This window comes from Panicum virgatum, chromosome 4K (genome assembly GCF_016808335.1).
Source record: "Panicum virgatum strain AP13 chromosome 4K, P.virgatum_v5, whole genome shotgun sequence".
In the NCBI taxonomy this organism is placed as follows: Eukaryota; Viridiplantae; Streptophyta; class Magnoliopsida; order Poales; family Poaceae; genus Panicum; species Panicum virgatum.
In genome coordinates this window covers 45,982,063-45,994,463 of record NC_053139.1, presented here as the reverse complement: position 1 = coordinate 45,994,463, position 12,401 = coordinate 45,982,063, and the positions used below count along the sequence as shown (strand labels likewise).

The following is a 12,401-nucleotide window of genomic DNA, read 5'->3' as shown; positions in this document are numbered from 1 at the left end:
AGTGCCATGGTCAATATTAGCGGCTGCTACGACTATACTCGTACTAGGACGTGCGAGTTTGGAAGGGCTTGTTTGGCAATTGGCTACAAGCACACGTTAATCACTCTATTAGCAGGAGTACATCGCTGGATGGTGAAACGGATAAGTAAAGTTGAGTTCACTTTAACTTCAGAAGACGATCAAATGGCACTCCTAGCTAGCTACTTGAACAGGAAGGACAAGTTACTGGATGAACGTAGTACAACAACAACAACAAAAGCATCTATCGAAATCAAGAAAAAGTCAAAGGACAGGCTGAGGTCAACTAGGCCGTGGAGGTTAAACTCGACCAATAAAGATTGTTCCAATATTTTCGCATTTTATTTATTCAAACGTTTGCTTTATGTACCAAGCAACATAAGCTGTCTTTGACTCTATACAACTTCCATATATTTTCCGGGACATAGAAATTATATAGGGATTTCCAAAGCCAATGTTGGGGCACTATCACGTCTTCATTTCAACTTACAACTACGGGCAGTGCCATCGTCTCATCATTTCTTTCTTTGTTTAGAGAGAGGGCCTCCCTACTACCCCAGGCTCCCCACCGTCAGACTCCACCAACCGAGCTAGGGCTCGATCTGCATCGTTTATTTCTTTTTGAAAACTGAAAATGTTTATGTCCAAGCATCCAAAATTTGACACCCAAATTGTTTGAGAAGTATAAGACGATTGTTTCACGAAATTCTACTGAAAATATTCATTTCCTATGGAGAAAGATTATCACAAGTGATCAAGAAAAAAAGAGGAAAAGAAATGGAAGGTCCCACACGCACAAAGAACAAAACGGGAGGATAGTAAAAACCGGGGAGAAAGAAAGAGACGCAGCTGACCTCCCTCGGTCCCTCCTCCTCTCTCCTCAGGCACAGACAATTAGAAAAAAAAAACTTTTACTTCCCCGAGGCCTGCAGAAGCACACCCAAAGCAAACGGCGCGGCGCAGAGGAAGCAGAGGGCAGAGGAGAGAGAAGCACACCGCAGCAAGCAGCATCAGCACAGCGCCCTACGCGGATACCCACGCCTCCCCTCTCCATCCCTCCTCTCTCTCTCTCTCGCCCTGGCCTAGACAAACAAGTCTTTGGTCTTCGTGTTGGCCGGTGTTGGCCTTGCCTACCTTCTTGTGCTCGCTTCCTCCCCCTCCCCGCCTGCTCCCCTGTCCCTCCCGTGTCGGAGGGGACACGCGCACGCGAGCCGCGCCGCGGCCGTGTGGGACGGGCCTTGCTCCGGCGCCGGCCGCGCCGGCCATGCGTGGGGCCCGCCGACCTCACTAGCACGCCGGCGAGACTTGCGCTTCGGTTGCGGGCGGGTGGTCGGAGACTAGAAGATGATCAAGCAGCAGCAGCATCAGCAGCCGGCGAGCTCCGTCGGGCCACAGGCCGCCGCCGTGGCGGCAGCGGCGGCGGGCGGGTGTGAAGGTAGGAGCTTTGCTAATGGCGCCATGGCGGGGTGGGAATGGAATGGAATAGTGCCGTCTTGGTTTTGCTATTTGGTCCCTGCTTTATCGAGTTATTGCGTGATGAGATTGGAAAGTGCCTTTTGTTCTCCCCCTGGACCTTTGGGCGTCGTTGCTGCTGTAGCAAGGGGCTCGATTTCCCAATGCATTTTAAACGTTTGGGTTTCTGTGATTTCTGGATAGTCAAGGGGTACATGTGCAAAAAAGACGTCGCCGGCGACCAGAACAGTGCGAACGCCGGATAATGTTCTGCTCCATCGGCCTCGGCCAGCTGTGTTTCTCTCACATCACTTCAGCATCAGCTTCCAGCACCAGCAAGCTAATATTATTTTTCTCTAAGAGACCTCCATTACCAACCAGCCAAACGAACTGGGCCAAAAGTGCACGGTTATTCTGCATTTTAAGCCCCTCGGCGTCTCGGAAATCTCAGAAGACCCATCTGGCGAGTAGGAGTGTTCAAATTTCTTTGAGCCAGGAGTGTTCAAATTTCTTTTTAATGCGTTGATCCTTGAGAGGGCAGCCATGGCGGTTGCCGGTTGGCGGCGTCATGGAAGACGCCAAACGACGGTGGAATGGATCGAATGCATTTGGGTCCAGGTCCCCGTGCTTTCGGCGACGTTTAGGGGAAAAGGTTCTCCTTTTTTCTTCGGTTATTACTGATGCTGCGTTGGTTTGGTTGGCCGTGTGTGTGCAGGGGAGAAGAAGCCGCCGGCGATCAACTCGGAGCTGTGGCATGCCTGCGCGGGGCCGCTGGTGTCGCTGCCGCCGGCGGGCAGCCTCGTCGTCTACTTCCCCCAAGGCCACAGCGAGCAGGTGAAGCCCCCTATCTCTGAGCTCCCCCGTGCTTGCTAGTGCTGTGATTCATGGCTCCTTGGTTGCCCCCTTCTTTTGCGATATTTTTTTATGAGTTTTTCCATGTGGTCGGACGGGTTATGTGCAAGTGCAATGACTTTTTTAAAAGCTTTCTAGTTGGCAAATTTTGCTTTGATGTATGCGATAAAACATTTTAGTCCTTGAGGGCTCTCTGAGGTCTTGACAGGTGATGATTTGTTTCTGTCAAATTTTAATTGCTAAAAGTATCAGGGATGTGACTTGATTTGCTGTTCTCCATTTTGCTGACTGGTGGTGCCAGTTAAATAGATGGAATCTTTCCCTGTTTATAGTGCTTAACACTATTAGAGTATGTTTTATATCATAAATTTGTCCGAATATTTCATTAATGATTTTTTTAAAGCATGTTTGTTCTGTATTTGAGACTCAGTGTAATGACCCGGCCCAGGATAACGGCTAAGATCTACTCTACATGTTGAGTAAACCACACTTGCCAAATAACTCTCTTGTGCTTTCGTCATCGCTTCGCGCAAAAGGTTGCAACCGGAGTTACTATCTTCCCAGGGACCGGCTATTTAAATTGGTTTAACTCTCTTTCCGTTTCCGGTCTGGGACCGGAGCTGAGCCACTGCGCTACAGTAGCCGTGCACGGCGCTACAGTAGCCGTGCGCTACATAAACCCGCGCGGCCGAGACGGCCCGTGGGCCGTGACACTCAGGTTCCATCATGTGATTATTTTCCGTTTGTTTTGTAAGATCGGTACTACCTTGGTACATTTGTAATAGGAATTCATTGAAATATGGATCGGCTACCTCGCAGAGAGAGAGAGAGAGAGAGCTGTGTAAGCTGTCTGTAATAGCTGTTCAGTTGGTTGCTCGTATTTTTTGCTTTGTTTCCTGCCATTTTTTTTGGCTTATGGCCAAAGTAGTTGGGAGTAATGGGCCTACGCCCCCCACTCTTTTTATGGGTTTCTGGTGTGCTGCTCCATTCCCTTGCTTCTTCGTTTGGTGGATGAAGCAACCAAGTACGTTGGAATTTTTAGCTGTTATAGGTGATGTGTTCAGTAACCTCTGTTGCAACTTTCGTGAATTTGGCACCAAAGAAGCTTGTTTTGAGCAAGTTTAGAGGATGGGTCATCACATGTTTGGATGTGGAAAAGATTCTGTGTCTGCTAGCAAGTACTGTGAGGTGCCAATTTTGTTTTTCCCTTTCCTTTCTGCTCAATGAAAGAAAATAGAACCTTTTCAGTTATGATTGGTAGATGGCTTCATCGCACATGGTGGTTTTAATAGCTATCTGATGCAATGTATCTACTTATGTTTTTTTTCCTGCCAAATCTCAACCACTTTCCATCACAACTTTCTCATTTGGCTCGTAGGTGGTATCTGTTTTACATTGTACTGGTATTTAGATATTTTCAACATGATTAAATCGTCTACACTCGGCTTCTATGTAATTTATGTCTGCGTTATTCTGAAGGAGATTTTTCTATATTTCAGAAGGAGATTTTTCTATCTTTTTACCTCAGCAGACTATGCTTGAGTTGTTTTGAGTCTGATATTTATACTTGTTTCTTATTGCAGGTTGCTGCTTCTATGCAAAAGGATGTTGATGGACATGTTCCGAGCTACCCAAATCTTCCATCAAAGTTGATTTGCCTTCTGCATAACGTCACTTTGCATGTAATATGCAGCTATGCCCCATTTTATTTTCTTCTGCTTGATCATTTATGCTAAAAGAATTTTTTTGGGGGTTTAATAGGCGGATCCAGAAACAGATGAAGTATATGCGCAAATGACTCTTCAGCCAGTTACTTCAGTAAGTATCCAGTGCCATGCCTGGTTGCTATACAATTTTTTTCCCCTTCATTTCACTTTTTGTTCACGTATATTGACCAAGGTCTCTGTATTTCAAATTGATTGTGAATGACGATCAGTATGGAAAGGAGGCATTGCAACTATCAGAGTTAGCTCTGAAACAACCAAGGCCTCAAACAGAGTTCTTCTGTAAGACACTGACTGCAAGTGATACGAGCACTCATGGAGGCTTCTCTGTGCCTCGTCGAGCAGCTGAGAAGATATTCCCACCCCTTGTATGCAAAGATTTGAGTCCACATGATTTTGAGTTTTCTTTATCATTTCAATCAAAAGTAATCACATCCTTCTTTAGGACTTCTCAATGCAACCGCCCGCACAAGAGATACAAGCCAGGGATCTACACGATAGCACATGGACATTCCGTCACATATATCGAGGTAAAAGGGTGCAGCATCAAGAAAATCTTTTGGACTGAAATTATATGATCAGTACCTTAATGGAGCTTTACATGTAATTTTTTGATGTCTTTGTTGAATACTTGTGGTTAGATATTTTCACATTCATTTCTGAATGCATTTAACAGTCGCCTTCTTGTCCATTGTAGCTTTTGTGCACAAATTTTAAAAACAAATTTTCATACAAATATTTTTACATGATCATATCTTTTCATGCACACAGAAAATTCTCAGGATGTTTAACCATCCCCATCTTTTGGAATGAACAGGTCAGCCAAAAAGACATCTGCTTACCACTGGCTGGAGTCTTTTTGTGAGTGGCAAGAGATTATTTGCTGGTGATTCTGTCATTTTTGTTAGGTACACCACAGCTTCTGAATACATACTTTTGAAGTTTGCTCTAAAAAAGGATAATCAGAGGTCAAAACTGGTTTTCCCATTCTTATTCAACACTGACTATTTCTCTTTGATTTTTATTTTTTTTTTAGGGATGAAAAGCAGCAACTTCTACTGGGAATCAGGCGTGCTAACAGACAGCCAACTAACATATCATCATCCGTCCTTTCAAGTGACAGCATGCATATAGGAATTCTTGCTGCTGCAGCCCATGCTGCCGCGAACAATAGCCCATTTACCATATTTTATAATCCTAGGTGAGCTCTGACTTGACTCAGTGTCTAATATATTACTGTACATGAGCTTATTCCTAGTGAATGCTCTATCAAAATCTTAACTTCAAAGCTTGTATTTTTCAGGGCCAGTCCTACAGAGTTTGTTGTACCGTTTGCTAAGTATCAGAAGGCACTCTATGGTAATCAAATATCTTTAGGAATGCGCTTCCGCATGATGTTTGAAACTGAGGAATTAGGCACAAGAAGGTATATGCAATTCGCTTTACTTTTTTCATCTTCAAGTTTCTTGATTACCTCATTTTTTCAATTTCCCTTTTTTAACAAAAGAAAAATGGTTTTCGCAGTACTCTTGTATTATTACTAGAAACCAAATCTAGCTGTTTTGTCAATGATGGGTTCTGACTATTCTTTCATATTCTTTCATATCTCCAGTCTTTTTCACATTCCTTTGTGTTGACATTTTGTAGGTACATGGGTACAATAACTGGCATAAGTGATCTAGATCCGGTAAGATGGAAAAACTCGCAATGGCGCAACCTACAGGTTGGTTTTCTAGTTAATTTGTTGCATCCAATCAATCAGCTGGTACAGAGATTCAGTTTTGACCTAAGGAGGTTGTGTTTTTTCAATAGGTTGGCTGGGATGAGTCTGCAGCTGGAGAAAGGCGGAACAGGGTTTCTATCTGGGAAATTGAACCAGTTGCTGCTCCATTTTTCATATGCCCTCCACCATTTTTTGGTTCAAAACGTCCCAGACAGCTAGGTAAGTTTTGGTTCTTACATCAGCATTAATTACATATCAGGATTTCCTTTTTGTTTCTTAGAGAATTTGGTAGATCAGGAACACTATTAGTCAAGTTTCTGTTACTACATCCTTGGGATTACGGACCTTTAGGCTGTAGCCAATGTAGTGATCATGTCAATCTTTAATGTGTATAATATAAGGTTTCTGACATGACCGTATGCTGTAAATTGGTGATGCAAGTCTTATGTGCACATCCTTTTTTTTAATGTAGGTTGTATCTAAGTAGCTCAAAGTTTTTAATTCCTCTTATAACAGATAACATATGAAACTAGCTATGAGTATGAAACTAGCTATGAGGCATGTACCATTATCACTTTCGGTACAGGAAACATTTATAAGTAAACTACTTATGAGGTTTTAATATAACTAGACTAGCCAAGTAAATGGAACCAAAATTTGATGCATGGTAATCTTATTTCAGTTATAAATGAGCTATTAATGGAATTCTGTATTTATTTTTGAGTTTCAAGAGTAGTTCTGAGTCCTGACACATAAGGATGTATTAAAGTTATAGTCTTCATGTGTAATGAATGATCCTCGCTATGTACTTGGCAGATGATGAGTCTTCAGAAATGGAAAATCTCTTAAAGAGGGCAATGCCATGGCTTGGTGAGGAGATATGCATAAAGGATCCACAGACACAGAACACCATAATGCCTGGTCTGAGCTTGGTTCAGTGGATGAACATGAATATGCAGCAGAACTCCTCGTTTGCAAATACAGCAATGCATTCTGAGTATCTACGATCACTAAGCAACCCCAGCATGCAAAATCTTGGTGCGGCCGATCTCTCGAGGCAGCTATGCCTGCAGAACCAGATTCTGCAGCAGAACAGCATTCAATTTAGTTCTCCCAAACTTCCTCAGCAAATGCAACCGGTCAATGAGTTGTCCAAGGCAACACTCCCTCTGAATCAGCTTGGTGTGAGCACCAAGCAGCAAGAACAGACTCAAGATCCCAGCAATCTGCAGAGGCAACAACAGTCCATGAACCAACTAAATCCATTGAGTCAATCTCAAACCAATCTTGTCCAGGCTCAGGTGCTTGTCCAGAATCAAATGCAGCAGCAGCAACCACCATCCATGACTCAAAATCAGCAGTCATCTACCAGCCAGCCGCAGCTCCTGCCCCATCAGCAGCAGCAGCATCAACAACAAAAGTTGCTACATCAACAGCAGCAGCTTTTACTTCAGCAGCAGCAATTGCAGCAACAGCAGCAAAATCAGCAACAACTAAACAAGATGGCTGCACAAGTGCCAAATCTGGCAGCTCAGCAGCTGCAACTGTCTGATCAACAGCTTCAGCTGCAACTGTTACAGAAATTGCAGCAGCAGCAGCAGCAGTCGTTGCTATCACAACCAGCTGTTACTCTTGCACAACTACCTCTAATCCAAGAGCAGCAAAAGTTGATTCTTGATATGCAGCAGCAGCTGTCAAACTCTCAATCACTTTCCCAGCAACAAACAATGCCTCAACAAAGTACCAAAGTTCCATCACAGACACCACCGCCGCCACACATGCAACAAGAGCCACAGCAGAAGGTTCCACAGAAGCATGTTGGGTTCCCTGATACATCACACGCTGCCATTCCTCCTCCATCTACATCAGTTAATGCCATTTCAGTAGCTGGAAGTCCCTTGATGGCAAATGGCACCACGCATTCTGTACTTACTGAGGAAATCCCTTCATGCTCAACATCACCATCAACGGCTAATGGTAACCATCTTGTTCAACCAATCCTCGGTAGGAACCAACAATGCGGCATGATCAACACTGAGAAGGTGCCACAGTCTACTGCTCCTATGTCAATACCAAGCTCCCTTGATGCTGTTACGGCAGCACCGAGAGCGACTAAGGAATTGCCGAAGTTGAATTCTAATGTCAAGCAAAGTGTGATGGCTTCAAAGTTACCAAATCCAGGGCCTGTACCACAGAATTTGGTTAACAGTGCACCCCCGACGGATTATCTGGAAACAGCTTCATCAGCAACTTCAGTGTGGCTTTCCCAAACAGATGGACTTTTACATCAAGGTTTCCCCATGTCTAACTTCAATCAGCAGCAGTTGTTCAAAGATGTGCCTCCTGAGACTGATATTCAGGGTGCAGATCCAAGTAATAATGCACTTTTTGGAATAAACAGTGATGGTCAGCTGGGTTTTCCCATGGGAGCAGATGGCTTCTTGTCAAATGGAATTGATACTTCCAAGTATCAAAATCATATTTCAACAGACATTGATGGTAACTACAGGATCCCAAAGGATGGTCAGCAAGAAATATCATCATCCATGGTTTCACAGTCATTTGGTGCGTCGGATATGGCATTCAATTCAATTGACTCTGCTATGAACGACGGTGGATTCTTGAACAGAACTTCTTGGCCACCTGCTCCTCCTCTAAAGAGGATGAGAACATTTACCAAGGTTGGCAGTTTTCTGTTTGTTTTACCTAACTTGAGTATTAAATTTTTAGCAAAACATACTAGTATTTTCTGCTAGAACTGTTATAAACTGAAGCATATGCTTCTTTTGCATTTTCCATGTTGCCTCTTCTGTCTAACCTAGAAATTCTTGTAGGTGTATAAACGTGGAGCTGTTGGCCGGTCCATCGACATTAGTCAGTATTCTGGATACGATGAGTTGAAGCATGCTCTGGCTCGTATGTTCAGTATTGAGGGGCAACTTGAGGAACGGCAGAGAATTGGCTGGAAACTTGTCTACAAGGATCATGAGGATGACATCCTACTTCTTGGTGATGACCCATGGGAGTAAGTTCAGCTGTCTTATTGTACTTCAATATATTTAAAACAAAAACCTCAGTCCCAAGTATCTAGTTTAGAAGTTTATACAAATATGGTAATGATGGTCAATTTTTAAAACTGTTGTGTTCGTTCTGCAACTGGTACTAACGATATGGAATATGCTCAATAGGAATGATAAATGTGAACAACCCTAAATGGATTCTTATTACTGACTTTGGCTTGCCAATGTTATGTCCTAACAAATGCTATTGCCTATCATGCAGGGAATTTGTCAACTGTGTGAGGTGCATTAGGATCCTGTCGCCTCAGGAAGTGCAGCAGATGAGCTTGGATGGTGATCTAGGGAACAACATTCTCCCTAACCAGGCCTGCAGCAGCTCAGATGGCGGGAACGCCTGGAGGGCTCGCTGCGATCAGAACTCCGGTAACCCTTCTAATGGTTCATATGACCAGTTTGAATGACCTAACCTGCCGGTCCATACATGCTGTGCTGTGCTGGTCCAAGTAGGCGTCACCTGACTGAATGGTGGTAGGCGAAAGGCGTGCATTGGCAGAATGTTGTGTAGATGTGTTGCCAGTTTACATCCTTGAGAGCAAATGGCTCGATGGATCAGTAGTGTTTTTGTTCATATGTGTAGATTTTCTCACATGGAAGAGAAGTAGGGTTGGGTTGGTAAATGAAGCTTACCTTAGGTGAAAGATGTACTATGAGAAAAGGCATGCTTGCTGTAAACACTGCTGCTTCAGCTATTTAGATGCCACTGTCAAAGATCTCCACGTATCTGAGCGTAGTGGGAATTTCTTCACTGACCATGCGCTCCTTCCAAGTGTACATCTTATTCATGAATTGAATGAAAGAACTCTTGGATCAGATCAGACAATCACACATTTTCAGTTTCACTGAACTATAGGGAATTGTGAGATTATCTTCAAGATGACACAAACTTTACCAAGCCACAGATGGAGCTTTTGTTTTCCTTGAAGTTGAGAAATTGGGGGGGGGGGGGGGGGGGGGGGTGGTTGGCGCCAATTTTATTTAGGCTTTGCAATACTTGAGATCTCAGAAGGTTGACAGTAGTACGTTACAAACAACGCAGTCATTGCAGGCTGAAGCCACAGATTAGCATGAACACAAACAAATTAGGGAGCACCCAACCATTCCCAGAAGACAGCTAATAATTTGTACAATGCATTAGTACAAGACACATGATCTAAAGAAGAGGAAATTTTATTTCATCTGTAACTGTTATGATATTTTATACGGTGATCCAATAAAGATATTATTCACAAATCATGCAGGCAACTTATTACAGATAGTAAAGCCCAGTGCTAGTAGGAGTACAATTCTTCCTGAGAACGACCAGCAGAACTGCAGGTCTCAACCCTCAACCTGGGTCTCCGATGCTGGCTGTTCCTGTTGTTGCATGAATGACTGGTAGGTCTCGACCCGGGTCTTGGCTTCAGGCTGTTCGATTTCGTGCATGAAACCATTGGTCATAGCGAGAAAATCCTTCATATGTAGCTTCTTCCACTCCTGCAGAGAAGTCACGGTCTTTGAAATTAGAAAACTGAAGCCTACATGTAATAGCACATTTTGGGCCGTGGCTGTAATGTAAATAGATGAGAACATGGAAAACGTATTGATCAGTACATGATCCATAACTAGTTTCATCTTAAAAAAAATTGTTGCTGGGGTTAGGTCTATGTTTTCAGGAGTTGAACATTTTGCTCCATGAAGCTAATCACATGGATACCCGCAAAAAAAAAGCTAATCACATGGAGGCAGAGTGAGGTTCCACCAGAATTTTAAGGGAAGTTATAGCTGTTCTATTCAGCATTTTGAATATGAACTCCTAGAGGTCCTAAGGATGCTGTAGTTCTCCTATTGCCATAACGTAAGCTGCATCAACCTACATTCCTACTGATGAGAATAGCTCAGTATAAGAGATCTTTCACAAGGATCAGCATCAATCAGCTATGGGGATGAAACATCCAGAATACTAAGACTGATGAATACTGCCCCCCGATTGTTGGAAACGGTAATGATATGAATGGAAACATCCTCACCTCAAAATCCCATTCGCCATACAGATTTGGATCCTCTGCGTCGCTCCACACATATGTGTCAGCCAGCATTTTCTCCGAAGGGTCCTACAACGCAAAACCACCTTTATTTTAGCAGAGTACAATCTATATGAGCAGGCAAACAGTGCAACTATTCCTGGGCAAAGCATGAATCAAAACAACGAGAGATGGTTTAGAATTTGGCACGGAGTTTTAGGATTAAGAAATGAGGAAAAGCATGGCCACTCATGTAGTTACTGCTCCAGGGAAGACAAAGACACTGGTAATACGGTTTCCGGTCAGCGGTCAGGGTTTCTGGAAACAGCCAAGTTAGTACCAGGCTAGTTTATTTAAAGTGTTTCACCTCTCAAGAAATTTATGACTAACGTGCTATAGTATCTGCCTAGTATATGGTTTGAACATACTTACAGCTAACGATATCTCGACTCTTGTCCTCGTGTACTCCACATCTTCAAATGCATCCAGAAGCCGGAGCTCTTCGTCAGTAACACCCATGATAACCTGCAGACCAATCAGCATAAGCAAAGCAAGAGTTTGGTGCAGGGTCGAAGCTACGGGTTGAGTGGCGCAGACCATTCCTGCAACTTTCTTGCTCTCGGCGGGCAGGATCGCCGGATAAATACGGCCCTTGATGTTGAACCGGTGGCTGCCAAAAAGGAAAAAAAAACCCATAGGAATAGCATGTTTAAGACTGAACTTGCACAGGCAAAAAATCAGTGCAGGAATTTCGGTGTTGGCGTGCGTGGCGCCCATATCCATCCACTCCACGGATCGGCGAATCACAGCATGTAAAAATAAACAAATAAATAATCGTAACACTGATCTACTAGTGGTCAATCACACGCGGTGACGGAAGCAGAGAGCATCTCGTGACGGCGCGTCAGCGCATCAGCGCCGCAGCCCGCAGCGAATCTCAGCAGGGAGACGGACAAAGCGATGGCGCGATGGCGATGCCCGCGGGGAATCAGGAGCCCCCGTCCACCGAGACGGGGGAAAAGCGGGAGGGAGGGGATGGGGGGAGGGCAAGGCAGGGCCAGGCGGCCAGGGGCGTACTAGTTGGGGAGGAGCGCCGGGGCGGCGGGCGGGACGCGCTTGAGGATGGCGCGCACGACCTCGTCCGCCATGAGGCTCCCGTACACGAAGACGCTGTGCGCGGCTGCGGCCGGATCAGCAGCAGCAGCAGGAGGCGGCGGCGTCATCGCCATGTGGGGCTGGGGGCTCGGGCCTCTGCCCTGGGTGCCGCCGCTTGTCGAGCTCTGCGCTGGCAGGTTGCGGCGCGCGCTCGGTGGCGTGTGCGATGGTGAGCAGGGGATGGCTTGGGACGCGTGCGCCTTTTAAACGCGAGCAGGGCGGAGGAACCCGCCGCGCATCGAGATTGGTGCCGTGTGGACGCCTGGACGGGGCCGCCCCGATCTGATTCGAGCCCGCTGCCCGTCGTCGTCGTGCTCTGCTGCCTCCCTGTCTGATCAAGAGAAGCACAAAGTCCGGCGGCCGGCGACTTCACCTCCAGGACAATGGCCAATGTCTC

The 12,401-nt window shown here is 45.1% G+C and overlaps 2 protein-coding genes across 2 annotated transcripts; one reads left to right on the top strand and one right to left on the bottom strand.

The window, feature by feature from the left end:
• The first annotated feature begins 944 nt into the window (after window positions 1-944).
• Window positions 945-9,601, top strand: LOC120704405 (auxin response factor 19-like). The gene is made up of 14 exons (XM_039988776.1): window positions 945-1,453; window positions 2,186-2,304; window positions 3,906-4,004; window positions 4,084-4,140; window positions 4,259-4,414; window positions 4,492-4,576; window positions 4,864-4,954; window positions 5,083-5,247; window positions 5,350-5,472; window positions 5,694-5,769; window positions 5,859-5,988; window positions 6,586-8,450; window positions 8,604-8,794; window positions 9,052-9,601. The coding sequence occupies exons 1-14, from the start codon at window positions 1,363-1,365 to the stop codon at window positions 9,248-9,250; spliced, it is 3,447 nt and encodes a 1,148-aa protein (XP_039844710.1). The 5' UTR covers window positions 945-1,362; the 3' UTR covers window positions 9,251-9,601.
• A 399-nt stretch (window positions 9,602-10,000) lies between these two features.
• Window positions 10,001-12,177, bottom strand: LOC120704404 (AIG2-like protein D). The gene is made up of 5 exons (XM_039988775.1): window positions 11,927-12,177; window positions 11,447-11,519; window positions 11,282-11,374; window positions 10,856-10,939; window positions 10,001-10,322 (listed from the first exon to the last, which is right to left on the bottom strand). Exons 1-5 carry the CDS (start codon window positions 12,076-12,078, stop codon window positions 10,167-10,169), a joined length of 558 nt encoding a protein of 185 aa, XP_039844709.1. The 5' UTR covers window positions 12,079-12,177; the 3' UTR covers window positions 10,001-10,166.
• Between the last annotated feature and the right edge of the window lie 224 nt (window positions 12,178-12,401).